This window comes from Rhodnius prolixus, unplaced genomic scaffold (genome assembly GCF_049639745.1).
Source record: "Rhodnius prolixus isolate KJV_2025 unplaced genomic scaffold, Rpr scaffold_36, whole genome shotgun sequence".
Taxonomy (NCBI): Eukaryota; Metazoa; Arthropoda; class Insecta; order Hemiptera; family Reduviidae; genus Rhodnius; species Rhodnius prolixus.
The window spans coordinates 285,438-313,125 of record NW_027411639.1 but is presented as its reverse complement, the minus strand read 5'-3'; the positions used below and the strand labels follow the sequence as shown (position 1 = coordinate 313,125).

Genomic DNA, 27,688 nt, shown 5'->3' with positions numbered 1-27,688 from the left:
AACTTGTTAAAACGCAATTTATAAAGCAAAATTTTACATCCCAAGCAGTTAGAGATCAATAGAATAGCCTCTTCTTACTAATGCACTCTACAGAAAGAAGGTCCAATGTTAGGGCCACTGTGGATATTCCAGCGAGGAAGCCAATCAAAGAAATACCCGTGAAAGCACAGCCACTTTCTAACCATCAAAACAGCATTTTGATTACCTCAATAATTCCCCCAAAAAACTTCAACAATTATGAGTGTACCAAGTTTAGAAATTGTTGGAACTGTTTTCGAGCTTATTACTAGATGTACGAGGGTCGTTTGAAAAGTCCGTGCAAAAATAAAAACTACTTAATTTTTTGGGGTAAACCTTTTTTATTTTTCAACATAGTCTCCTTTTAGGCTTATACACTTCGTCCAACGCTGCTCTAGTTTGTTGATTCCTTCCGAATAATAGGATTTGTCCAAGTCTGAAAAATAGCCATTCGTTTCTGCAATCACCTCCTCGTTTGAATAAAATCTTTTTCCCGCCAGCCATTTCTTCATATTGGGGAACAAATAGTAGTCCGAGGGAGACAAGTCTGGAGAATAGGGGGGATGTGAAACGAGTTGGAACCCTATTTCCATTAATTTTGCGACCACAACTGCTGAGGTGTGAGCTGGTGCGTTGTCGTGATGGAAAAGGACTTTTTTGTGGGCCAATCGTGGGCGTTTTTCTTGCAGCTCGGTTTTCAAACGGTCTAATAACGATGAATAATATGCACCTGTAATAGTTTTACCCTTTTCCAGATAGTCGATGAGGATTATTCCTTGCGAATTCCAAAAGACAGTCGCCATAATCTTTCCGGCCGAAGGAACGGTCTTCGCCTTTTTTGGCGCAGATTTCCCCTTGGTAACCCATTGTTTAGATTGTTCTTTGGTCTCAGGAGTGTAGTGATGTATCCATGTTTCATCCACAGTGACGAAACGACGCTTAAAGTCCTGCGGATTCTTCTGGAACAGCTGCAAATCGTCCTTGCAACACTTCACACGATTTCGTTTTTGGTCAAGCGTGAGCAATCGCGGCACCCATCTTGCGGATAGCTTTGTCATGTCCAAATGTTGATGCAAAATATTATGTACCCGTTCATTCGAGATGTCCACAGCACTAGCAATCTCACGCACCTTCACTCTTCTGTCATCCATCACCATATCATGGAGTGTAATGATTTCTGGAGTAGTAACCTCAACAGGGCGTCCAGAACGTTCAGCGTCACTTGTGCCCATATGCCACTCCGAAAATTTTGAACCCACTTATAAACTGTCCTAATCGAAGGTGCAGAGTCACCATAATGTTTATCAAGCTTCTCTTTAGTCTCCTCAGGCGTTTTGCCTTTCATAAAGTAGTGTTTAATCAACACACGAAATTCTTTTTCGTCCATATTTTGAAAATCACTCGACTTCCTCGATTCAAACGAATGCCAAACACAAAGAAATAGACCGATCTGGCTGAAACTTGGTGTGTGTTCTTCCAAGAGATGCTACTAACTAAACATAACCTCGATACGCGCCAGTGGTGCTATCTCTCTGACTTTGCACGGACTTTTCAAACGACCCTCGTAAAACTAAATAAATTAAAAAGATAAAACAGCATTTTCGGTTGAGCGTATTATAGTGAAGTATGAAGTTAAAGCTTGCTGTGATTTGTGCTTAAGGGTTCACATGTATCGTATGTATATAACACACATGAACAGTGAGTGGGTTTTCCTGAAACTTTTCTTTCTTACTTTGTGAAACTGAAATATATCTTTATAGTATTTTATCAGGAGCAAGAGAATGTAAGGAATTTTTATATAATTTCAAGTTGTGTACATATTTGGAAATGAAATAACTATTCCTTTTTTTAATTAATGGAAATGGAAAATGAAATTTCAATAATGTAATCAAAAGCATTTCAAAACCAGAATTCATTTTGAAGAATTTCCTCTGGAAAAATGAGGTTTATATATATATATAAAACTCATCAAAGCCATACGAGGTAATTGAATTAATTTTGGAAATTAGGTAGTTCAATCATCAATTAGTTGTAAAACTGAATTAAGCATTAACAATAAAACAATTTACACAAAAATGGAACTTACATATCAAACTCAAAAATAATAAATGCTAATTTGGTTTTAATAGACTATAAAGTGAAAAATTAAGCATCACAAACGATGGTTACACATCAAGCGATTCACCTCACATTCAAATTTACAGAGTTACTTCACATACTGCAAAATTATGCGAATAATGTTTTCATTATTCAGTGTGAATAAGTTTGAATGTAACTAAAGTTTAAAATTTATTGTTGAATTCATGCCACTTATAGAATTTTATATTATTCACGTAGATTATTTAAAATGCGGTAAAAGAGAAACGTACATTAAGAACATAGCATACGAATTTAACACCATCTTTTTTGCCCCATTACACTCAACTGAGACAGATGAGTAAAAAAATGTAATTAGAATTTAATGCTAAGTTGTAATTAAAAATTTAAATGGGAAAATTTTCATAAATTTTTTGTTTTTATTACGTAGCTGGTGATTATACAAAGGAATAATGGGGAAAAAACTTGCTGCAGGTGTAAGCTAGCTATAATGGAGAGCTGCAAGCATTAGTAATTTAAGTTTTAATTGGGCAAGAAATTTAAACAAAATAGTAGAAAGACATCTTAGCTATATTTTACTGTATTTCTAACATAAATACACTTTTATACACTTTATACCCATTTTCTTAAAGTTTAGCAACTTTTAAAACAAAATTGATGTAGCCCAACATTTGTTTTGAATCTCAAGACAAACAACGTAGATGTTGATTAAAATGGTCATAGAATCAGTAAATGAAATCATAGCGATTGCGCAATCAACAAAAATATTTTTAAATAAAATTGCTAGTCTATGTACTAGAGTACGAATATTTTTTTAAAATATTTTTAGAAAAATCACTAAACTATTACTGGCAGCAATTCGCCTTCAAGTTTCCTATTTTACTGACATATTTAATTTCACTAAATATTATTCCTGTGATGATATTAATGTAAAGTGTTGGTTGTGCGCAATAATAATAATAATAATCGTAAATAATAAATATGTAGAGTAGGTAGAGTACAAAGTGCAGTAAGGTAGGAACCCTGGTGAGTGTTGGGGAGGAGTGACGGAGGCAGAAGGTGCGAAGCCATTGCCGAGAGAAGTCCACGAGTTGCTGCGAATTATATCTCTACCCGAATTGGCGTGAGGTGAGCCAGATTCCAGACTAAGCCCTCTGTGTACCCTTAACCACTCACCAGGGTTCGGGCATTAACTCTTATCAATTAATAATTAACGTATCTATTTTTTTTTTAGTTAGAAGAAATTAAGTTTATTTGGCTTTTAGTTATTTTGCGTTGTAGTTGTTGGTTATTATTTCAAGTTATTTCATGGTTTTTTATGTGGTGGACATTTAGTTATAGTAAGAGAATTTGTAAATATTGAGTGTATGTAGAATAAGTCAGTAGGTAATAAAGAGCTAACAAATTAACTGTAACTTATTCCTAACCCCTACCTGTGTGAATGATCGTGTGAGTGTGAGTGTGTGCAGAAGCTGAATTCTGAAGGACCGCGCGCTGTGCCATAGGTTGGCACTCAGAGAGGTTTACATTAATGTGCTTGTTACTGAAAGATTTCTTTCAGGAGCTTTTAAATGGTTTTTGTTTTTGAGGAATCATTTTAAGTAAAACAATTTTTCGCTTTAAAGTTGCTTCTAAAAGTATCTGGAGAAATTTACCCTTAAATTTATAATTTTAAAAGTTTCAATAAAAGATATTGGAAATTTTTTAATATAAATTCTTTGGAAGAAAATTCTTCATTTAGAAAAGTGCGGATTTCCGTTAAAAATAGCGATGGAGAAAGTGGTTTAACAACAGCTTTTCTTCAAAAGGAAAGGTATTTCTTTGACGTGGTAACTTGACACTAAAGTTTTATTAAACAAAAATCACTTCACTTTTAACTTTGGTCAGTCCTTTTTTCCCCTCAGATATTCTGGCTGTTTTCAATTAAAGCATTACTTTTTCTATCTCTATTAAAAAACGTTAATTTATTTTTTGCTGCAAATAATCACCACTATCGTAAATTGATTATTTTATCTGGTAAATCTTCAAATTTATAACCACAAAACTTCTCCTAACGAACTTCTGCCAATATCTTTCATTTTGAATCATGGCTACAAAAATATTATGTCACAAAAACATGTTGGGAGATGCCTTACTACAGAAGGACACACAATAAAATTTTATTTTAGTAGTAAAAGCATAAATAAAAATTTGCAATACTTGACTGAAAGTTCAGGAAATTGTATATAAGGAACTGTTCTTATCAATTATCTTTAAAGAGTAGTTCAGTTTAGAATTAATTCAATTTTAGTAAGAGAAGAAAAACAGTGTTTGTATTAAATTATCCGTTAAATTTACGTTTTCAAATAAAACCAAAGATCTTTAGCATAAAGTAATAATGCTACAAGAACTTATTTTCATTTTATATTTTACTACGAGGGTCGCTTGAAAAGCCCCTGCAAAAATAAAAACTACTTAATTTTTTGGGGTAAACCTTTTTTATTTTTCAACATAGTCTCCTTTTAGGCTTATACACTTCGTCCAACGCTGCTCTAGTTTGTTGATCCCTTCCGAATAATAGGATTTGTCCAAGTCTGAAAAATAGCCATTCGTTTCTGCAATCACCTCCTCGTTTGAATAAAATCTTTTTCCCGCCAGCCATTTCTTCATACAATATGTAGGGAAACAAAAAGTAGTCCGAGGGAGCTAAGTCTGGAGAATAGGGGGGCTGTGAAACGAGTTGGAACCCTATTTCCATTAATTTTGAGACCACAACTGCTGAGGTGTGAGCTGGTGCGTTGTCGTGATGGAAAAGGACTTTTTTGTGGGCCAATCGTGGGCGTTTTTCTTACAGCTCGGTTTTCAAACGGTCCAATAACGATGAATAATATGCACCTGTAATAGTTTTACCCTTTTCCAGATAGTCGATGAGGATTATTCCTTGCGAATCCCAAAAGACAGTCGCCATAATCTTTCTGGCCGAAGGAACGGTCTTCGCCTTTTTTGGCGCAGATTCCCCCTTGGTAACCCATTGTTTAGATTGTTCTTTGGTCTCAGTAGTGTAGTGATGTATCCATGTTTCATCCACAGTGACGAAACGACGCTTAAAGTCCTGCGGATTCTTCTGGAACAGCTGCAAACCGTCCTTGCAACACTTCACACGATTTCGTTTTTGGTCAAGCGTAAGCAATCGCGGCACCCATCTTGCGGATAGCTTTGTCATGTCCAAATGTTGATGCTAAATATTATGTACCCGTTCATTCGAGATGCCCACAGCACTAGCAATCTCACGCACCTTCACTCTTCTGTCATCCATCACCATATCATGGATTTTATCAATGATTTCTGGAGTAGTAACCTCAACAGGGCGTCCAGAACGTTCAGCGTCACTTGTGCCCATATGGCCACTCCGAAAATTTTGAAACCACTTATAAACTGTTCTAATCGAAGGTGCAGAGTCACCATAATGTTTATCAAGCTTCTCTTTAGTCTCCTCAGGCGTTTTGCCTTTCATAAAGTAGTGTTTAATCAACACACGAAATTCTTTTTCGTCCATTTTTTGAAAATCACTCGACTTCCTCGATTCAAACGAATGCCAAACACAAAGAAATAGACCGATCTGGCTGAAACTTGGTGTGTGTTCTTCCAAGAGATGCTACTAACTAAACATAACCTCGATACGCAGCAGTGGTGCTATCTCTCTGACTTTGCACGGACTTTTCAAACGACCCTCGTATATCTAATACTTTCTGACCGAATGGACAGTAACAGAGTATTTAATGAAGTTTTTTTTCTCTGTTCAAAATGAACAGTGTGATTAAAAGGCTCCTTATCTTTGCACAAAAACAGGAGCTAGCGTAAATAATGTCATTTGAAACTAAATAAATACAATACCGATTGGTCAGTTCTCAATTTTAAGGATATAAAAAAAAAATTCGGCCGACACTGAAACAGATATTTGTTTAACATGAACTTTTATTTCAACAGATACTACACTTTGATCTTAGCCAAAAGGCCGAGAAGCGATATTCTACTGAATTGTACCAGTTTGGATAAGATTAGGCCTATTTGTTTATATTTGAAAGTTTGTTTAGCCTTGGAGAAGGGAAATTGAGCCGTAATTGTCGAATTGAAGTTGAGTCTGCCTTAAGCATCTTAATGATAATAATTAATAAATAAAAGTGAATAAATAGATTTATAGAATTACTGCTATTTGTCTGTTTCGTTAGGGGGACATTGTATTCATATAAACATTTAATCAACTTTCTGTAATTTTGTTACATTTTTTACTCGTGTGTTTAAACTGAACCAATGTAAAACAGCTGAACTCTGGTTATAAATTGTCATTTTGAAGCCAAATAAATAATAATAGTTTTGTTTCAACAGATTTTTTTTACCTAAACTTTTGTTCTTATACACAAAAAACTGTGTTCACAAATATTTTTGTTCTTAAATAAAATGACCAACCAATTAGTTCCAAAAGTCTGTCGCTTTTTATTTAATAATCAAGAACTTCAAAACCTTCATATTACTTGATTATTTTTACGAATTATTTAAGCTTATCCTTAGTAATTTCTAATAACAGAATAATTTAGTTTATTGCCCAAATAAACGTTCGAAATACTTTCGTTAAAGTACGATGGCTAAAGATTTTATTAATATTTTACAAATTAGAGCTAATTTTTATTTAATTTCTTCATATTTCCCGACATACCCAATTATTAATTTATTTATTTCAGCTTTTTGAGAACGTGATTAAGTTCGCTGATCCATCGTAGCATACCCGGTACTGGGCATCCATTCTTCATTAGAATTGAAGTTTAATGTAGAGAACACATACTCAAGTGTAGTGGGAGATGGGAGCACAGTTGAAGCCAAAATCTCTATACCAAACTTATAATTAAACTTTTGATAATGGTTGAAAGCTAAGTCCATCACCGGGCAGTGAGTAAGAAGCTCCTAGGAAGAGAAAATCTAAGGGCCTGCAGCTGGATTCGAACTGATATCTCCGCATTGGTGGCCACTAATATTTTTGCTCTCATTTAAAATGAAAAACATCAAGACTTCTACGACTGTTATTGTATTATTATTCTAATATTAATAATAGGACCAAAATCGCAATGTACACATCTGCATATTTGTAGAAACCAATCCTGCCTTATAATTTGTACCATTCTTAAATTGTGTTTAAAAGAACATGAGTAAAATAAAAATATAATTGAATACGCCCAATTTTCCTTTAAAATAATTAAAAATGATTCTTCAAACCCAATAAATTACACTCAAATAAATGATAATGGATGAAGTAAAAATTTAATATTTATTGTTTGCTCATATTATTGATAACAACATTTCTTATGATAAAGGGCGAAGTACAATTTAGATGCGCTCTCTTAGTTGACTTAACAGCAATAAAACCAATCAACAAACTCATCACAGCTTTAAGTGTATAATGTCAGTTACTTAATGCCTGAAATTTCAAATTTCCTGGATAATTATTACCTAATTATTTTAGGGTTATAATGAATGAATTAATATGTATTGCTGCAGTTAGATTTCAATTTAGATACTTTTTAATAATGTCTTCAGAAACTAATATAATTTAAATTTGGTCGTGAAGATCCATGTACATTCTTCTGATATTTGGTAAAGTAAAAAGTTAAAAAGGTCATCTTAAAATAAAAGTTTAATTGAATCCTCCCCCAAAATATGTCTTTAACTATATATTTTTGAAATAGAAAAATGTATTTCACCTTTTTCTTTAAAATAATGGATTTTATTAATTAAAAAAAATTAAGCTAACTAAAAATTAACCTTGAAATGAAATAAAATTTATCGAAACTCACCAGCAGAGTATGTACACGCGTAGTTGTTAAGCGAGCGCAATACTCAGCGGTCTGAGCGGAATGTGAACACAAACTGAACCGATATGCCCAGACAGGACCCACTGTAACGGCCAACACAACCCCTCCGTTAGTTGCTTTGAGGGGCTGAAATCTGCCTCCCAACTCTCATCTCATATATTTCTTTCTTCTTATTTGTAAATTTTATTACTTTTGCTATATTTATTGCTATTACATTTCCTTTATAAGAAATTGTATTCGTTCCTTAACAAAAGGCCCCATGTTTTATCAAAGAATCTCTACTAAAACAAATATATATCTGTTAGAACTAAGGTCTCATTTCGAACTTATGTGCAAACTTTCGTATAGTTCCAATACAATTACAAGTCCAAAACTCCTAGAATTTTTATTGATACTAATTTTACTAAAAGAATGAAAATTACCTCATATTGAAATCTTTTACAGTCGAGCCTCCCATAAAGGACACTCTCACTAGCGGCCATCTCTATTTACGGACAGTTTTTGGATTTCCCCGTTTTACCCCTATACACTTTCTATATAAAAGAACCTCCAACTAACGGACACTCTACTTAACGACCGCGGACATTGATTTTGGGGAACGGATTAAATGTTTCACCTCCTGCCAACGACCACCTTATTCTTAAAAGTTCGTTTGATGCGGTGATAAAAAGAATTATCCCCTCTCAAGTTTTTGTTTTTTTCTGGTTTTTCCTAAAGTTTCCTATATAAGCTCCATACATCTTGTACCATTTTAATCATTTTTCAACATAACTTTGGACGAACAATATTATTTTTTCCGCTAAGTCTCTCAAACGAAAGTGGTTAATCTCTAGAAGAGAAAATAAATGTGTTGGAAGATTTTGCAAAAACCAAATCGAGCCAACGTCAACTTGCCGAAAGGTTTGTTCTATTTTTCTAATAATAGATGATAGTATGATGATAATTTTATCATAAATTATTATTGTTACGAATAAATGTGATGATTATTATAAAAATTGTTACAAAAATTATTAAATAAGTCCATAATATGTAGTTTTTTGGATAAAAGGGGTAGCGGAATAAGAGGGGTCTGGCGGCCCCCACCGGTTTTGATACAATCGACCCAAAAACCTTGGAGGAGACCGAAAAAAAAATTCTCCAATAAAATCTCAGGTTTATACAATATAGGAGTTGAGGCTTGAAGAGAAAAAAATATTTTTAGTGCTTTACACATCTTAGAACTGTACGTGAGTTTAGTTTTATCTTTAGTCTTCAGTTATTTACAATTATCTGGTTGAAGACTTCAAGAACACACATCAAAGACATGCACAACTTATCTTTAGAGTAAAATACAGTAAGTAATAAACAACAAGTAAAGTAATATACTTACAAATTGACTAATCGATTGTATTTCATTAAATTTTTAAATATCTAGTATCAAAGGAGTTTTCATTTTAAGAATTCGAATAACCCCGTAATTAAATATAGCCTTTGAAATGAAGTATGTAACCCCTACGCTATTTTATACTTCGGAACTGATTGGGTCATGAATTTAGTTATAGAACATTCCTTATTGAATTAACTTTAAATTCTTCGCTTCTTATCTCGCTTCCAGTAAATCATTAAAACGCTTATATATTTTAAATACTTCTGCATAGAAATGTTAAAGACTTTTTTCCATTCGCTTATCGAATAAGTAAAAAATAAAATTCGATATCGTATATGCATCTTTGATCATATAGCTAAATAATTATGCAATTATGTACGTTTTTAAATCTATTAATAATAAACAATTTTTAAATAGATGTTTGGAAAAAAAACCCATATTTTTTCATTATGAAACTTGCCTACCTCCTTCTAACGACCACCTCCAAATAGCAGCCACTTTGCTTTCCCCCGCCAGTGTCCGTTATTGAGAGGTTCGACTGTACTTGGTTATATGTTAAGTAGATAGATAAATTCCACAATTATCTTACTGCTAACAATATTTCAGTATTTATAAGTCAAGTTTCAGTTCTCTGAATATAACCTCCAGTAACTGTTTCAATAATTACGGCAGAAAATTACAAATTTTTAATTTAGAGAAATATTAAATAAATTAAAAAACCCTATGCTGACTACCATGAGTTTAAATAAGAGTACTTTTCATTCCCTTCTTGCTGTACCTAAAGTCAATGTTGTAGTCCCCAATTTATCTGCAGAGCGAGTTATTACTTAGAGTATTAAGTTGGAAGAATTGCTCTGCTTGGTTTGACTAAATTTATCCACCATTCTGCACTTTTCATGTAGCACGGATATCCAGGTAAAACGCGCTGAATCCGTGATTTATTCTGAGAATTTTATGAAACTTGAAAACTTATTCTGACTCACCTGGATACTGGCAGGATTTACAGAAAATCTTTCAACATGCATTCTTTGGAGAGCCTTAATACTTACCCTGATTAGAGGAGATAATGGTTCCCCTTTAACGAGTACTTATCTAAAGGAAAGTTAGCGTGGACCAATTGGGACAGATTGGCCTGAATTACGATTTCGAATTTTATTTTTTACTTATTCGATAAGCGAATGGAAAAAAGTCTTTAACATTTCTATGCAGAAGTATTTAAAATATATAAGCGTTTTAATGATTTACTGGAAGCGAGATAAGCAGCGAAGAATTTAAAGTTAATTCAATAAGGAATGTTCTATAACTAAATTCATGACCCAATCAGTTCCGAAGTATAAAATAGCGTAGGGGTTACATACTTCATTTCAAAGGCTATATTTAATTACGGGGTTATTCGAATTCTTAAAATGAAAACTCCTTTGATACTAGATATTTAAAAATTTAATGAAATACAATCGATTAGTCAATTTGTAAGTATATTACTTTACTTGTTGTTTATTACTTACTGTATTTTACTCTAAAGATAAGTTGTGCATGTCTTTGATGTGTGTTCTTGAAGTCTTCAACCAGATAATTGTAAATAACTGAAGACTCAAGATAAAACTAAACTCACGTACAGTTCTAAGATGTGTAAAGCACTAAAAATATTTTTTTTCTCTTCAAGCCTCAACTCCTATATTGTATAAACCTGAGATTTTATTGGTGATTGATGAAAATTTAAAACAGATCAAAATTTTAAAGCGCGAGGTTTATGACTAGTAAAGAAAATAAAGAAAGTAATGCCTGTGGCTGATAAAATCTCTGATATTATCCAGAATCCACATTTTAATATTTAAACCCTTTATCTATAACATGAGGTACAAAGTAGTTATATAACCTGCATAAGTAGCGATTCACAGTAGCTTCATCTAACAAAAACATTTACCAATGGGAGGATCAAATATCTACATCTACATCAAAAGGTATAAGTATCAATAGGTCACAAGCTGGACTGATCCTCCTTAGAGATGAAAAAAAACATTGTAGTTTTAATACCATTAAGTTTATTTAATCTTATTGTATGATTTAGCAATAAAATTAATGTTTGTAATAGAAAAGAAGTAAAGGAAACTAGGTAATAAAAAGGCGGCTTTCCTAATCCTCTGACGGCCGTTTGGTTTCTCGGATGGTTCATAGATAGCAACACAGTACCGCCGTCATCAATCATGGTACTGGGGAATGGAAGTGCGAAGCCAGCAAGCCAGGGCTCTGTAGGTATGGACTGATGAGCATAATCACTGTATTTGAAAAAATAAAAACAGAAAAAAGCAAGTCTTCCATTTTTCTATTGAAGATTACTAACTAGTCGAAAAAAAGAAAAGAAAAGCAGCAATTGAGCACAGGACACAAAAGCGTCCTTGGAACTGCAGTTTAAACGAAACATATGTCAGACTTTGCGAACTGGTACAGGGGCTTATTGGATGCGGAGTTCCTAAACTGATACCCATCTTAGAAACAACTCGTACTAACTATAGTAGATCTACAGCGTTCACGTACAGTGTAAGTTTTGTACGAGCAAGTTGGAAATACGAGAAATGTTTTTTTAATCGACATACTTCAATAGACTTTTTTTCAGTTTTGATTATCACTCAAGTAGTTTTAAATACCCACAACTAGAGGACATAACCTTCTTACAGTTCCTAATAGGACGGCGCAAATTACTTAGTTAGTAACGCAATGAATGCTTCTTTCAGGGTTTCTTCTCCGACTGTTTTCATTTGTTAGTTTGGTTCCAGATGAGGTTTTCCTTTTCATGGGGTGCCAGCTTGCTTTTTTGCAAAAGTTCGAAATGATTACCTCAACCTAATAAATTTAATAACTGGAATTCCCTGGAAAAAAAATAAGAACAAAACATTCGCAGTTTTGATCCAATCCTGCAAACGAACTCATCGGTAGCCTTTTGGAGATCACCCTAGCAATTAGTATGAAGTTCCAAGTTAGTCTTAAGATCAAAATCAGCGAACTTACTACCCACGCTTTTTTTTTTGCAAACCAATTTATAGTGACAGATAATGTGGTGTTGTTTTTTTTTCAACTTTGTTCTTATAAAACTTTTTCCATTAAATTTAAACATTTATTCTTTTAATAAACTTTAACCTTCACACTTGGATATTCATGTAAAGCAGGTTTCCTCGGGTTAATTACAAGAAGATATTAAAATTTAGACAAGGTGCACTATTTGATGAAGTAAACTCAGGCTGACTTTATGAATATGATCAAGATAATAAAACTGTAAAATGTGTGGCCCATAAAAATATTAATAATTTTTATAATAAGTTTTAGTAAAAACTTTATTTATTTAAAGCGAACACAAGAAAAACTTTGTATATATCTATTAGTAAAGCAATAGCTGTTATTGCCTGTTAAAAAAAAAGTTGAGTTGATTTGATTGATGCAGATAGTGTGTTTTAATTTAGGATAACCTTCACACCAGCGAGCACATAAAATTTGTAAAAAAAAAATCATAATATTAAAAATATGATTAAATTATGATCCGAGTGATTAAATATTCATTTATATTATATAGTACAGAATTAGACTGAAAGGGATTTTAAGATGAGTGGATGATTGGTTGAAAAACTATCAGTTTTGCAATTCGTATCAATTATTAATAATGGAATATGATTTATTGGCAGGATAGAGCAAAAATTCTACTGTTAGAAATACAGATATCTGTATTCTATCTGTACTCTGCGAAAGTGTACGTGTGTCCATCTCATTCCATGGTTTTAACTTCTTGAAAATCATATCTGAAGAAATATGTATGAAAAGTGCGAGGATGAAATGTGGAAATAGTGCTAGAATATTAATTGAGAGTAACCATGAAACTGGACCTGATTCATTGCTAGATAACAAATCTATTTTATACTCTTAAACTGTACTAAACCAAGCATATGATTTACTAAAATGTTTTAGAGTGCAAAGTAATGATACGGCAACGTGTTGAAGTGTTCCCTGTATGCAGTGTTTGCTTTGTTTGAAAAATGAATTGTAATTTTATTCCAATTACTATTATGCAAATACCAAATACTAATATTATGGTACTAGTGGAAATTATGCTAGTATTCTAATACTATTGTTTAGGACAAAAAAGAGAATTTCTTCCTTCACTATTTTATTTTTTTCTTGTTCTTGTGTTTACTGACTTCGCGATATTATTTTGCATAAAAAGATGAAAAATTAGTTAAATAGCCTTTAATAAAAAATAGAATGTTTTACAAATTTCATTCCAATTTTTCAGCATTAAAAGTTAAACCTGCTAGATTCATAACAGACCATAGGAACTGTAAACTGCTATGCTAAATGTATTTTTTAAACAGAATTTTAAATGTCAATAATAGTTTACCAGCAAACTTTAATGTAGTTCTTGTAAAAATATAAAAAGACAATATTAAAATTCCATTTGGGGGGGGGTCTCTTGTAACCAGTTTTTCTAAACCTAATAATAACCTCTTAAAAAGGTTTTTTCATCCTATCAAGAGCTTCGACTTCATTTAAGAACTTCATATTTAATCACAATAATTTAAAACTCCAGGGACTTTGGATGTTGATGCACTTTAAATTAATAAATAAAAATAAAATAATGTGGATTGCAGAGTAATTGCATATGTTAAGTTGAATGGTTAATTAAATGGCGACAACTCGTAATTTAAATAAATTCAACGAGTGCGTTAAATTTTATTACTTGTTTACATCTACATGATTAATTATTTAATTTGTATATAGAACGCATCTACTTTTGTCCTTACCTTATTTTTCTATCACAATAAATAAGCATTGAAAGAATGTCGGGGTTAGAGGAGTAGTCGAATAGGAGGATAATAAGAGGACGGATAGGGTAGAAGTTAACTATACTAACTTCTGTCGAAAGTCCTACCCCTTATGTTCTTAAAAAAAATAAGCTGGTTATTCCTCAGTTAAAAATACAGCAGAAGCGCTTCAATTAATTTTTATTTCAACCAAAGTTTGTAATCCATAATTAAGTTTATGCCAATTTAACTTTATCCTTATTTTAAATCTCTCCCTGCTAAAGTGTTCTTTAAAGATAATTCACACGGCCAAGAAAAGTTTTCATTTTTTTTCCAGAGTTGGATTAAAAATCTTTAGAAGTGTTGGTTTACTTTAAAGAATCAGAGAGAATTTTTAATTTGCAGAAAGAAGTTGGACTGTGGACTTGAAACTTTATCTGTAACCATCGATTACTCTAAAAGTTTATACTGGTACAAAAAGTGAATAACGATAGCTCGTTTTGTTAGAATTTTCTTAATTCTATATGAATTAAAACATAGTTACATATTTGATATTAATTGCCCTTAAAAGGTGAAAAAATCTTGGAAAAAGAAACAAAGTTGTTTAAAGATATCATGTTTTTTGTTTTTTCTTTTGATCACAAAACCAGTAGTAAAGATAATTTAAGATTGACAATATTCTTCACCCAATTGTACGTCTTCAAAAGATTTAATTCAGAACTGTTTATCTAGTTTATAGTTTCCAGTATTAAACAAGTTTCTTTTAAAACCTGTCCCAATTCATTCGCTGTTTTCAAACATATTCCAATATTAAAAATATAAATAATATCAAGTCCCTTCAAATAGTCAATTTTAGCATATCATGACCATGCTAATAAAACAATTTCACATCACAAACTGAAAACTTTGACAAAAAACTACAAACGAAATGGAATAGCATGATCTCCTGCTGGATCAGAGTACTGCCGGCGTTGGTTTCAAAACATTCATAGCTGTGACAGGAACCTTAAAAAAAGAGAAACAGTAACGAGAGTAGTTTTGTTGTGATGGCCGTGAATTTTATTTCTTTTTGCAGTGTAATTTAATGAGTTCAGGCTATATAGTAGATAAAAATTATTTAGAAAAAAAAATCTTTAGTATTTAAAAAAATCCTCTATGAACGTACAAAACAAACTTACACTTTACAAAACACTATTTGTAATGTTCAAATAAATATGTGTACATTGTTAAATTGTGCCTAAAGAATATTAGCTAGTAGGTTTCAACTATCTAAATAAAGTAAATATAACAAAATTAAAGTATTAAATAACTTAATTAAATAAATAAACATTTATCTAACCAAAAAAAGTGGCTAAACGGTGGCACCAAGCGGTTACCCCTTAATGTAGCCCAATTCTGTCACTGATGAGGGCATATGTATGTCCTTGCCGAAAAGTTTGGAAAATAGTAAAAGATCATTTTTATTTATTTTCAGAAAATTTCATCGTTAAACCAATCAAATACATGATCTTAGAATACGGGACGAACGGCAGCCCTACACATATACTTACATACATATGTAATAATTCATTTGGGTTAACGTCTTAAGTTCGGGTTATTAGTTTGAAAAATTCAGAGAAAGATAAAATATTCAATATTTTTATTACTGTATTTAACTCAACCAAAGAAATAATTAGCAGTCAGCTATTAACGATAACACAGTTTTATAGCAGATACATGTAAAAAGAAATTAACAAAAAAAGGCTATGTTAGCAATAGTGTTTCTTCACTTCTATGTAGAAATTTTCATTTAGTTGATTTTTTATTAATTTCCTTTCTATTTACTTAATGATAACGCAAGGATAAGTCGTCTAAGTTAGCAATGTAAGTAGTAAGAAAGTGAGGGCATGTAAATTTAAATAAGTGGAACATAAATTGGAATTACAAAAAAATATAAATTGTATTTAGGGGCAAAAAGTATTTTATTGTATCGATAATACCATAATCGATAAGGTTTTCTGTGTGAAACAGAATAAGTGGTGGCATAAGAGTTCGCAGTGTTGCCACAAAGTTGGGGTCCTCGTTCAACAGAATTACCTTTACTATAATTTGACGTGTCCATTTCACTGCGCAAGTACAGTTCTGCCTTACGTGGCAGTGGGCTGTGAATTGTGAATTTTGTGAGTAATCTAACGGCAGCTGATGAACTAATTATTTATTATTTATTACTTCTATGCAGTGTCTGAATAATGTGTTTGAAATAAATGTTAGTAAACTTCATATTTTGGTAAAGTATCTTTTAATATGAGTATGTGAGGTTATATAATTTCAAGAAGTTTTTTTCTATTTAAACATATTTCTGATAAGTTGATAATGTTTCATTTAATAAGTTCTTAAAATTTATATCTTTAGTAAAGAGAATTCTTCTTTTGAAGCAAACATCTTGTTTCTAAGCTAACCGAAGATCGTTTCAGTTCTGTATTTAAAGTTGTAAAAGTAATTTTTCAGTCATAACTAGCATCTTTAAAAGAAACTTTTATGCCAGACTTAATTACTTTTAACGATTGAATGCTCTTAATAGTTTTTATCATAATGGTTTTAAGAAAAAGGTTAGACTTCCACGTACTCTGTGCCCTTTTGAATAATATATATGTATTTATTTTAAAGTAAACATTCAATAATGATGGCTCTAAAGGATATTTAAAACATTTTAATATAATAGACAAGTATTAGAGGATCTAAAGGATAATCGTTTAGCTAAGATTTTTGTTTACATTTCGAATTTTGATCTAAATTTAGTTACGTATTTTTCTAATGCTTAATTGTTGCCAAAAGTTCTATTGGCGTTTTTATTTTTTTCATTAAGAGTGTACAAATACGAAGTACCCATAAAACATTTTTGAATAATCTTGCTTATCTAACTAATAAGTAGCATATGTTAACTCACATTTAATTTCTTATTACAAAATTTCATTTTATTTCTTTGAATGGTGTAAAGCACTTAGTGAGTATTTGTTGTAAGAAATAAGAAATTTAAGTCCTTAGTTTTCCAAAAAAGTCTACAAAGTTCCAGAGTAATTGATAATTTTTGTTAGTGAAGTTGAATCAATATGCAGAGCTAATTTTTCATTTAATGTTTTATTCATAAAAGGATTAAGTAAAGACTTTTTTTATTTAATATTCTTAGTGTACAAAGACTTCAAATGTAACTTAAATAACTCGACTTTGTAATCTAGCATTGTATTTAAAATCATTAACTTCTTAATTTATTCTGATTCAAGAACATTCATATAAAAAAAGGATTTTCAGTTATGTAAGGAATATAAGACCTAAGATGAAAAATTTACTTTGACCATTTTTGTTAAAAAAAAAAAATTAGTAGTACATCTACTTTATCTTAATACTAATTTTATTATAATATATATATGTACATAATCTCTTAATCATATAAACAAATATAGTTAATAATTGATTATGTAATAAAACGGATAGTAAATAGTGTTAGATGTTGAGAAATTCTATCACTTTAAAACCTTTATGAATTTAGTGGCCGTCTATTTGATAATTAAACACCGTTAAGGAAAAATAATAATTTCTTCGACTTGTATCTGATTCTAACCATTTAGAGCATTTTGACCATATTAGAGATCAAATAGAACGATAAAAATGAATGAATGAACAAATGAAACGATTCCATTTATGTGAAATTACTATTATCTCTAAAGTATACTAAGTGATGGTTTATTACAATTACTTACTTGTTTGGTTCTCACACAAATTTTGCTTGTTTTAAACCTAAATTTCTTTAAAGTACAATATGAATCATGCAACTTCTGTAGTGCGCCTAGGGTAATTTAGTTTAATCATATGTTTTTAATTGCAGCATTGTATTTTTACATTCAAATTATTACTGTTTACCGTTTTTATTCATTATTTCTTGATATTCGTTTGGTTTTGAGCAGTTCGTTCAAAGTTATTGTAGTGTCAAAACAAAAAAATTAAATTTTATCGTCAACAAATGTCTTATCTCATAACAGACTGGAAGTGGGTAGAATGTTTTGGTTATCTTCGAAAAGGTGGCAAATTGGAATTGTTTTTCTTACAGGAAAACAAAGAAGTCTGAAATCAGTCTCTAGAATGACATTTAGTCGTTTCAAAATCAGTTTCTTCATTTCATCTAAGAAAAAATCTCAAATCAAGCTCATAACTTAGATAAAGACGGTATTCCCTCTACATAACCTAGTTTCTTCTTAAGCACTTTCTTTACTGTTACTTAACTGTTTACGGGAGAACCGTTTATGAAAACAGAATTTTGTATCTTTTTTTACCCCCTTGGCAAATTTCTCCCATTTATTTGATCTCCCCCACCCCTCAAAAAAATATGTTGAAATTTATTGTTTGCAACATTTCTACTCTTGATTGAATTGAACGTACAGATTTCAATGTGATATTGTTTTAGCACTCTTTGCAGTTCAACACTTTGTAGCAACGAGACAGGTTGTTTTTCTTTCATAAAATCATCGTACGAAATATTTTGCATGTAGCTTGCTTTTACCTAAATAGTTGGTCACATCTTCGGGTCGTTGGAAGTCATTTACGAATTATCGATTTCTTTCTTTAAAAAAAGTTTCAGAAATCTAGAGGTTTTCATTTGATTGGGTGATTTTTCCTTAGTATTGTAATTACCTTGCAAACAAACATTGTTATCTTTTAGAAGTTAAATTCTTTAAGTAAACTTCGTTTCACATATATATTCATTTTTATTTCAGGTACAAATTTTTGAAACATATCGTTTATAGAATTTAGTTGTCGGATTTTCATTAGTGATTGTACTAGCAAAATTATATAACTATATAAGTAACAGAAAGCATGTCGTTTTAATGAAATTTAATAAAAAGGTAAATTGAATTCTCTTAATTTTTTTTAAAGAATGTCGATGACGTTACTTTACATCAAATGGTTTCTGTTGACAGTAACTAATCGAAATGAATCCACAACTATCTACTCAGCAAGCCCAGTATAATGTACCTCCTAGCGGATACGGAGGTCAGAATTATGCTCCTCAGAATGCACAAGGTCAGATGAAGCAAGGTCCACCACAGATGCCTTTGCAATATCAACAAAATCCTCAACAGTTTCCTAGTAATTTTTTTTTTTTGACATTAATGAATCTAATTAATAAATTAAATCAGTGAATTATTTTTTTAAATTTTTCTTCATTTGCAGATGCTCCCACTCCTGCTTCCCCTATGAGACAACCTACTGTACATATGCAACCAATGCAGTCTCCAGTATCTTCTCAAGGCATGGTGCCACCAAGTAATCAGCAATTCACCACTGGAAATCAGATAAATAGCAATCCAAATGCATTGCCATCTCAAAATACTAATCTTCCTCACACTATGAGACCTCAACCACCAAATGTGAGCGCAATGCAGCCTAATCAGCTACAGTTCTCTCAACCTTTCAACAGCCAAACAATGCAACAAACTAGACAACCTGGTGTTATTTCTAACAATCCTTTGACGAATGTTGGTAATGTACAAGGAATTGCTCAATCCCAACAAGCTCCGCACCTAGGTGGTAGCATGCCACCACATATGTCACAACAGTCATCGCATATAATGCCATCACAGAATTCACTACAACAGCAACCAGTAAGCTCTTCCTTACAAGCTAATCAAAATATGAGTTTAGCGGGCCCAGCTATGACAGCTCCCCAGAGAATGGGAATACCGCCTGGAGGGCCTGGAGGAAGTCAATATCCTCCTGGAGTAGCACCCGGAGGAAGCGTAAATGAAGTTTCTGCTCAGATGGCTAGTATGAATTTGAATGGACCCCAGTCATTCCCTCCTCAACAAATGGTAATTTTAATTTTTCAATTGTTTAAGTAGATATTATAGTTATTATTTGGAGAAGGTGAATTCCTTATATTTATTTAGTGTTCTTGAGAATTAAAAATTGTCCCAAAGAAAAATGTTTTAAATACATTGATAATATGAAAATTTTAATACAAAAAAAAATTTGCGGAATACCCGTGTTGTGCTCCGGACCACTTTATTATTTGAGACATTCGCGTATATAAAAGTAAAGTGATTGACTATTTTTTCAGGCGGGGCTTATCGTCCATCTACCAATTCATTCGCGTATAATTTGAGCATAAGGGATTGCTCGATCCTAGAGCGTTTCTTAAACTGCTCCTAAAATTGATGCTTAAGTACTTTTTAAACAGTTCAAATCACAAATAATAATAAAATGGATAGGTGGGACTCTTTTGAATCTGTTACCATTCCTATTGACTGATCTACTTGCTTTCCATTGGAAATCATTTCCTTCCTCAGATTAAGTGCTCAGGACTGTTAATAATATTCCTGGTTTTTCTGACTCGCTGAAGAGTGAACAGTCAGGAGCTACCTACTAAAATTGGCCAAGATGATGATAGAAGCAGTCATTCCTCACATCCACACCAGCCATTTTCAAACGTGGCTCCAGTGCCATATTGATGGTAATTGCAAAGCACTCCTTGACGGGAAACTGCAAACGTTTAAATTTAAAATGGTAATCTGATGGAATCATAGGAATTAAGTGTTTAAAGACGGTTTTGATGACTGTGCAGGGTTTTCACCTAAAGCCTAATGCCGTTGAACAGTTCTGGATGGCGCATCAGCTTGATTGGAGCACCATTTTTAAGGTTTTGGATTTGTGAGAAATTTTCTTCGTGGGTTGGGAGCATTCAAGAACTCCACAGGGTAATGTGCAGTATGCATAGAGACACATACTTGCTAAGCTTAGTTGGCTTCTCAAACATGTATCATTTGTCAGTTAAATTGGAGATAGATTAGCTCTTTCTCTCATCTATGAAGCACAATCCATTCCATTGAATGTTGGTGTGTGAATTATCAGTCGTACTTTATGCTGTAGAGTCCCCACAACAATGCAAAGGTTCCTTTTTCTTCCAAAAGCATGCCATTACTAATGTCGAGCAGTGATTTAAAAAATTCGTGATGGAGGTGGACACGCATGATATCTCTCAAGGACAAGACTGTGACTTTAGGCCATAATATGTATGACTTGCGACAGTACTTCACTTGGCAGTGGCGTAACAGGCATTGTTAGTCGGAATTCATCTGCTAAAAACTCTGTAATCCCGCCCATTGGGCGGTTGACCCATAATGTCTTAGAGCGCCCTGTTCTGGGTTTATTTCTTTTCTGAAAGAGTAAGAAAAAGTTAATGAGTTGAAAATTTATATCTATTAGAATTAAAGTAAGAGTAATTCAAGGGAATTCTAAGCATATAAAATTTTGTATATGTTATTTATTTTCTTTAGTTTAAATATATATATTTTTTAGGGACTAGGAGGCGCCCCTATGAAAGCAACTAATGCGTATCCCCCTACTATGCAACCTGGACCCAGATATCCTTCAGTAAATGGTGGTCCCCAACCGCATATGAATGGACTTCCAGATTCCAGTGGACCCGGAAGAGGGAATATTCCTCCACCTCAGTTGCAGAATAGATATCCTGCAATGGTTAGTGCACGTTTATTGTTTTAAAGTATTTCACAGATTAAAAAAAAGTTAATCGTGAAACTATCATGGTATCGAAAATAAGTATTTAATATACATAAAACAAATGTGAGTTGAGATGGCAGTTATCTTGTTGATAACAGAGGCTGATGTGGGGTTTTCGATTTGATTCAGATGCGTTTCGGATTTTCAAATATGTTAATATGTTAGATTTTGTCTGATCGTTTGATCTAAGACTTGTCTGACTAAAGTGTATGATGTCACGTGTAATGTCAAGGTGCCACATCCATTAAGGTGGATGGGAACTGTTTCTGTACTGACCAGAACTTAGTTTTGTCACGAATCCTGTCCATGCGCTTGGAATATGCGACTTCTTTAGATTTTCTCTTCATAGGAGCTTCTTACAGCTGCCTGTGCATGGACAGTGATGTCCGTAACAATAAAACACTATCCGGAGGCTAGCAATGCGCTGAAAAAAACTCTAGGCGCCAATGATCTCAAATGTTGGACACACCTTAGAAAAAATAATAATAATTTAAATAAGTAAATTTTGAGGGAAGGGATTAGCTATGAGGTTAGCATACTGGACTCTCACGCGGAGGTCCCGGGTTCGAATCCAGCAGCTGACCCTTAGATTTTCTCTTCCTAGGAGCTTCTTACAGCTCACTGTCCGGTGATGGACAGTGTTGTCTGTAACGAGAGAACACTGTCCGGAGGCCGGCAGTGCACTGGAAAAAGCTCCGGGCGCTGATGACCTCAGCTGTTGATGCGCCAAAAAAAAAAAAAAATAAGTAAATTTTGTGAGACATGTTGGTAATAATAAAAATTTAAGTGATTGTGTTAATTTATCTATTAAAATTAACATTTCGATTGATATTTACAGGATAATTCTGGAATACAACAAAATAGTGGTTATGGTGGCAGCGCCCATCCAGGCATGCCTCCCCAGCTAAGTGGAGGATATGCCCCACCTCAACCAGGATACCCACAACCTTCACCATATCCTGGCCAACAACCAAGTTATCCTGGTCAACAGCAACCTCCGCGCAGATTAGACCCTGATCTAATGCCAAGTCCTGTAAGTTGGGGATCTATTTTTTTTTATTACCTTTAACTTACGTTTTGTCAAGTTAAATATTCTAAAAATCAAGTTATTCTATTTTAATTATCTAACAGATCATTCGAATTTTAGATGCAAGTAATGCAGGATGATCAGAAAACAAAGTCGGGAATATTTTATACAAATCAAAAAGGGTTGGTACCTCCTCTGGTTACTACTGATTTCATTGTTCAAGATCAAGGAAATGCAAGCCCTCGTTTTATACGAGCCACTATGTACAATGTGCCTATTAATTCAGATATGATGAAGCAGGTGATTTTTTTTCAAATTATTTCCTTAGTTTGATAAAAATAAAATATTTCTTGAATTAAATTCAGCATTTTTAATGTAGACATCTGTACCATTGGGTCTTGTGATAAGTCCAATGGCTGAAGTGTTGGAAGAAGAACAGCCACCGCCTTTAGTTGATTTTGGTGAACTGGGTCCAGTTCGATGTGTTCGATGTAAAGCGTATATGTGCCCAAACATGCAGTTTATTGATGGTGGTCGTAGATTCCATTGCCTCCTTTGCAAAGCCTCAACAGAAGGTGAGATTTTTTAATTACTTATTATGATCTTTATTTAATTGAACAGTCCCTGTGTAGTCCAATATTTGTCACACCAACTACGGGAAGTTACAGAGTCCAAAATAAATGCTTAAGGCTAGTTGGGTCATACCCCTGGTGGACACCCTTAAATTATATACATGTAGCACTTGATGTTTACATTTATCTAGTGATACGGAAAAATTTGTAACTTTTTGTGGTGTCCTCACCCACTATAAAAAGTATTATACTATAACTTAAGTTCTCTTAGATATAAAAAATACAAGCATAAAAAGCTTAAGCATATCTTGCTTTAACTAAATGTAGAAAGGTTGTTTTTTTTATGTTTTTTGCCTTAGTATTAAGTTTGACAGATTTACCTATGTAAATATTAAGGTTGTGGAGAGTATATAACCACTGCAGCCTGAAACCTCCTTTTGTATATCTATTTTAAATTGTAAATGAACTTTTTCAAATTCAAAATTCAATATAAATTAAATACACCTTTAAGTTTCCGTTCATACATACAAATACACACATGTATGAATGTATACTATATAAATACAAAAATATGCAGTCATATTTTGGTTATAACTTAATTTTTGTTTAATTTTAGTACCGGCAGAGTACTTCCAACATTTAGATCATACTGGTTTACGAGTTGATAGATTTGAAAGAGCTGAGTTGGTTTTAGGAGCGTACGATATAGTGGCTACAAAAGAATATTGCAGAGTAAGTAATTAGTTTATCAAATAATGATCTTACTTATGTAAAAAAATTTAAAAATTCTTTTTTAACGTTAATTTTTTGTTTTGTTTTTAAGGATAATATACCACCAAAACCTCCCGCATTAATTTTCCTAATCGATGTATCTTACAATAATGTCAAATCTGGACTTGTTTCATTATTATGTAGTCAGATGAAGAGTTTCCTTCAATGCTTGCCAAAGGAGAGAGGTGAAGAGAAATCATCGCTGAGAGTGGGTTTTATTACATACAATAATTCAGTACATTTCTACAATTTAAATGTAAGTAATAAAATTGTCTATTTTTCAACTTATTTATTTAAGTACTTCAAATATTATTCATCTTCGTAATTTTTAGCCGAATTTAGGGCAACCGCAAATGCTTGTAGTAGGAGATACTCAAGAAATGTTTATGCCACTGTTAGATGGTTTTCTAGCTGATGTTGAAGAATCAGAAAGCTTGATTGATACACTCATGGCACAGATCCCTTCGATGTTCGGGGAAACTAGAGAAACGGAAACCATTCTGGCTCCAGCTATTCAAGCTGGCCTTGAAGCATTGAAAGTAAGATTTTGATAGAGGTTTTTTTTTTCTTAATACATCTTCGTCAAATACTATTAAAGATCTTAATTCTTAAATATGTTGAAATTAAATAAACTTACACCTTTTTTAAAGGCATCAAATCGCGCTGGAAAATTACTCATATTCCATTCGTCTCTTCCGATTGCTGAAGCTCCCGGCAAACTTAAGAATAGAGATGATCGTAAGTTATTGGGTACCGATAAAGAGAAAAGCGTCTTAAGTGAGTATTAAATATTGAATCATTTAACTAGAACGGAATCATTATTTTGAAGAATCATTGTGTTAAATGATAAAATTATATTTTGTATTACCATTTCAGCACCACAAAACACTGTTTACAATAATCTGGGACAAGAATGCGTAGGAGTTGGTTGTAGTGTAGATTTATTTATAACTAATAATTCCTTCATCGATCTACCTACAATTGGACAAGTAGCCAGATTGACCGGTGGAGAAGTGTACAAATATACATATTTCCAGGTATTTTACTTAAATGCAATTTGGCCATTTGCGGTCATTATGTGTGATGTAGACATTTTTTAGATCTGCAAATTGCTCTCTTATTTAAAACGTTATTTTTTAAGTAAGGAATTTTTAGAGCGGTATTGACTGTTTTAAAATGGTTACATTAAAAATCTTAAATTGATATCCAAATAAAGCACCTAATCCGTTCATAATTAATTTGTTCAGAATTGATTTCGTGCTTGTCCGGCTGTAGCACCGAAATACCCTACAAGATTATTTACTTCCAGCTTTTAAGTGTTTAAGGAGCACTATTTGTATCTCTTCGTAGAAAACTTCAAACTCTCTTTCGATTTTAGAACAACTAGAACTCATTTAACTATGATGATCCATCGGAGTAAAAGACCTAGCCGCTGACAGCAGGCTTTGCTAATTAGAAAATCATGAAAGAGTTTATTAACATTATTTGTGTTGGAGGGAAGGGATTAGCTATGCGTTTAGCGTATCGAAGATACCGGGTTCGAATCCAGTTGCTGCCTATTAGATTTTTTTCTTCCCAGGAGCTTCTTACAGCTCACTGTCCGGTGTATACAGATGTTATACTTGTCAACCACAATTACTCAAGTTAAAAACTTAACTTTTGAGCAAATTAATGTAAAGAATATAGAATTTAATTAATATATAGATTTAATTTATTCTCTCAGGCTGATTTGGATGGAGAAAGGTTGGTCACTGATGTACAGAAAAATATAAGGAGACTGTGCGCATTTGATGCAATTATGAGAGTTAGAACATCTACGGGCATCCGGCCAACAGATTTTTATGGTCATTTCTTTATGTCGAACACAACAGATGTAGAACTCGCTAGCATTGATCCGGACAAGGTTTGAATAAATTTAAAGAAATATTTTTATTAGTTAGTCATTCACTAACTTTAAAGTTATAAAAATAATTTTTAGGCTATTGCTTTAGAAATTAAACATGATGATAAATTGGCTGAAGAGGAAGGAGTGTATATACAAACTGCACTTCTCTATACTTCTCTTACCGGCCAAAGGAGAATTAGGGTTTTAAACCTGGCTCTTAAATCCTGTTCCCAAATGACCGAACTGTATAGGGCTTGCGAACTTGATACTATTATAAATTTCCTTTCCAAACAATGTGAGTAGTTTTAAAACTTTTTTTTATAATTACATTTGTATTGCAATTCTAAATGGCTCCTACTCAGTTATTACCATTATATAAATTAAATAATTTCAGCTGTCTATAAACTATTGGATTCGACACCAAAAGCCGTCAAGGAATCTCTAATCATTCGGTCAGCCCAAATGCTTGCCTGCTACAGAAAGAATTGTGCTTCTCCCACTTCAGCCGGACAACTGATTTTGCCAGAATGCATGAAATTGTTGCCACTTTATGTCAATTGTCTTCTTAAGTGTGATGCTATTTCTGGAGGTAAATATTTTTATAAAACATTTTAATTGGGATTAACCATGTGGATAGGGATTGGATTTCTATGCGAAGATCCCGGGTTCGATTCCAGCTGTTGCCACTTAGATTTTCTCTTTCTATGAGCTTTTTACATCTCATTGTTCGTGGATGGACGGTGTTGTCTGTATCAAGAAAATACTGTAAAATGCCAAAAAATCATTTAATCTAGTCATATATTCTATTTTTATGAAATCTTGTGCAGTATTGCAGTATAATAGTTACAGTTTATATCTCGTTCATTTTATTTTTTACCGCAATATTTGATCATTCTTTAGGTTCGTTCGAAATTAGCTGCTTGATTAAACCCTTGGATCACTTACTGCAATACAGTCACATAATATATATTATATAAATAAAAGAAGTGCTAATTTTCAAGTAGGCGCCAGAAAATAAGAATAATAATAATAAAGTGTAAATGACGTAAATTCCAGAGAACTCATCAAATATTGAAAGATAATAATAAAACCATGGTTCTTCTTTTTTATAGAGAAAATTACAAACAGATAATTCTTAAGACAATTGATACTTGTACTATAATTACAATTAAGAACCTTATTTATAGCAGCGTTTTTGAGAAACTCTCAATACGCAACCAAACAGTAAGAAGTTTACTTTTGAGTTTTTAAAATTTATCCGATTAATTTACGAGATCAAAGGAATTCCCATCTTCTTTATGGAACTGACCTCTGAAGATTTTCATATGTATTAAGTACATTAGTGCTTATTAAATATTTAAATTTTAATATTTTTTTATTGATAATAAATTTCATAAATCTAAGTAAAAGTAAAATACAATAGTACAAGTCCAAATCATTTTTCTTATCATTAATCTAAATATTTATCAAAGTTCGAACAAAAAATTGTTCAGCTAGAAATTATGAATTTGATTGTATAAGAAAAAAATTGTTATTATAATTTTGTTCAGGTTCAGATATGTCAATCGATGATAGATGGTTTACAATGGCTGCAGTAATGACCATGGATATTCCTTCCTCGCTAAACTATTTCTATCCACGTCTGTTATCATTACATGATATGGAAGATGATTTCCCCAGTTCTATTAGATGTTCTGCTGAAAAAATATCCGATAACGGTGTTTATTTACTAGGTAACTATAATAAGTTCCTTTATGACTAATTATTGTGT

At 32.5% G+C, this 27,688-nt stretch overlaps 2 protein-coding genes and 1 pseudogene across 11 annotated transcripts in view; 1 reads left to right on the top strand and 2 right to left on the bottom strand.

The window, feature by feature from the left end:
• Positions 1-17,943, bottom strand: part of LOC141462335 (suppressor of lurcher protein 1-like) — a 418,108-nt gene extending 400,165 nt beyond the window's left edge. For 6 of the 7 annotated variants that reach the window (XM_074144108.1, XM_074144104.1, XM_074144110.1 and 3 more), the window contains exon 1: positions 7,941-8,031. The gene's annotated coding sequence lies outside the window, so the exon portion shown is untranslated. Of the gene's footprint in view, positions 1-7,940; positions 8,032-17,848 lie in introns of those variants that run through there. The other variant, XM_074144106.1, reaches the window with a different exon arrangement.
• Positions 5,992-6,121, bottom strand: LOC141462342 (U2 spliceosomal RNA; annotated as a pseudogene).
• Positions 16,200-27,688, top strand: part of Sec24CD (COPII coat complex component secretory 24CD) — a 13,641-nt gene continuing 2,152 nt past the window's right edge. The window contains exons 1-17 of one of the 4 annotated variants that reach the window (XM_074144095.1): positions 16,200-16,356; positions 18,860-18,988; positions 19,064-19,232; positions 19,317-19,954; positions 21,441-21,620; positions 22,501-22,695; positions 22,810-22,989; positions 23,069-23,264; positions 23,878-23,993; positions 24,085-24,288; positions 24,365-24,571; positions 24,683-24,809; positions 24,909-25,069; positions 25,756-25,935; positions 26,011-26,212; positions 26,312-26,506; positions 27,468-27,650. In XM_074144095.1, coding sequence (XP_074000196.1) covers positions 19,076-19,232; positions 19,317-19,954; positions 21,441-21,620; positions 22,501-22,695; positions 22,810-22,989; positions 23,069-23,264; positions 23,878-23,993; positions 24,085-24,288; positions 24,365-24,571; positions 24,683-24,809; positions 24,909-25,069; positions 25,756-25,935; positions 26,011-26,212; positions 26,312-26,506; positions 27,468-27,650 — 3,121 coding nt within the window. In that variant the 5' untranslated portion in view covers positions 16,200-16,356; positions 18,860-18,988; positions 19,064-19,075. Of the gene's footprint in view, positions 16,378-18,163; positions 18,312-18,859; positions 18,989-19,063; positions 19,233-19,316; positions 19,955-21,440; positions 21,621-22,500; positions 22,696-22,809; positions 22,990-23,068; positions 23,265-23,877; positions 23,994-24,084; positions 24,289-24,364; positions 24,572-24,682; positions 24,810-24,908; positions 25,070-25,755; positions 25,936-26,010; positions 26,213-26,311; positions 26,507-27,467; positions 27,651-27,688 lie in introns of those variants that run through there. The other 3 variants (XM_074144096.1, XM_074144097.1, XM_074144098.1) reach the window with 3 other exon arrangements.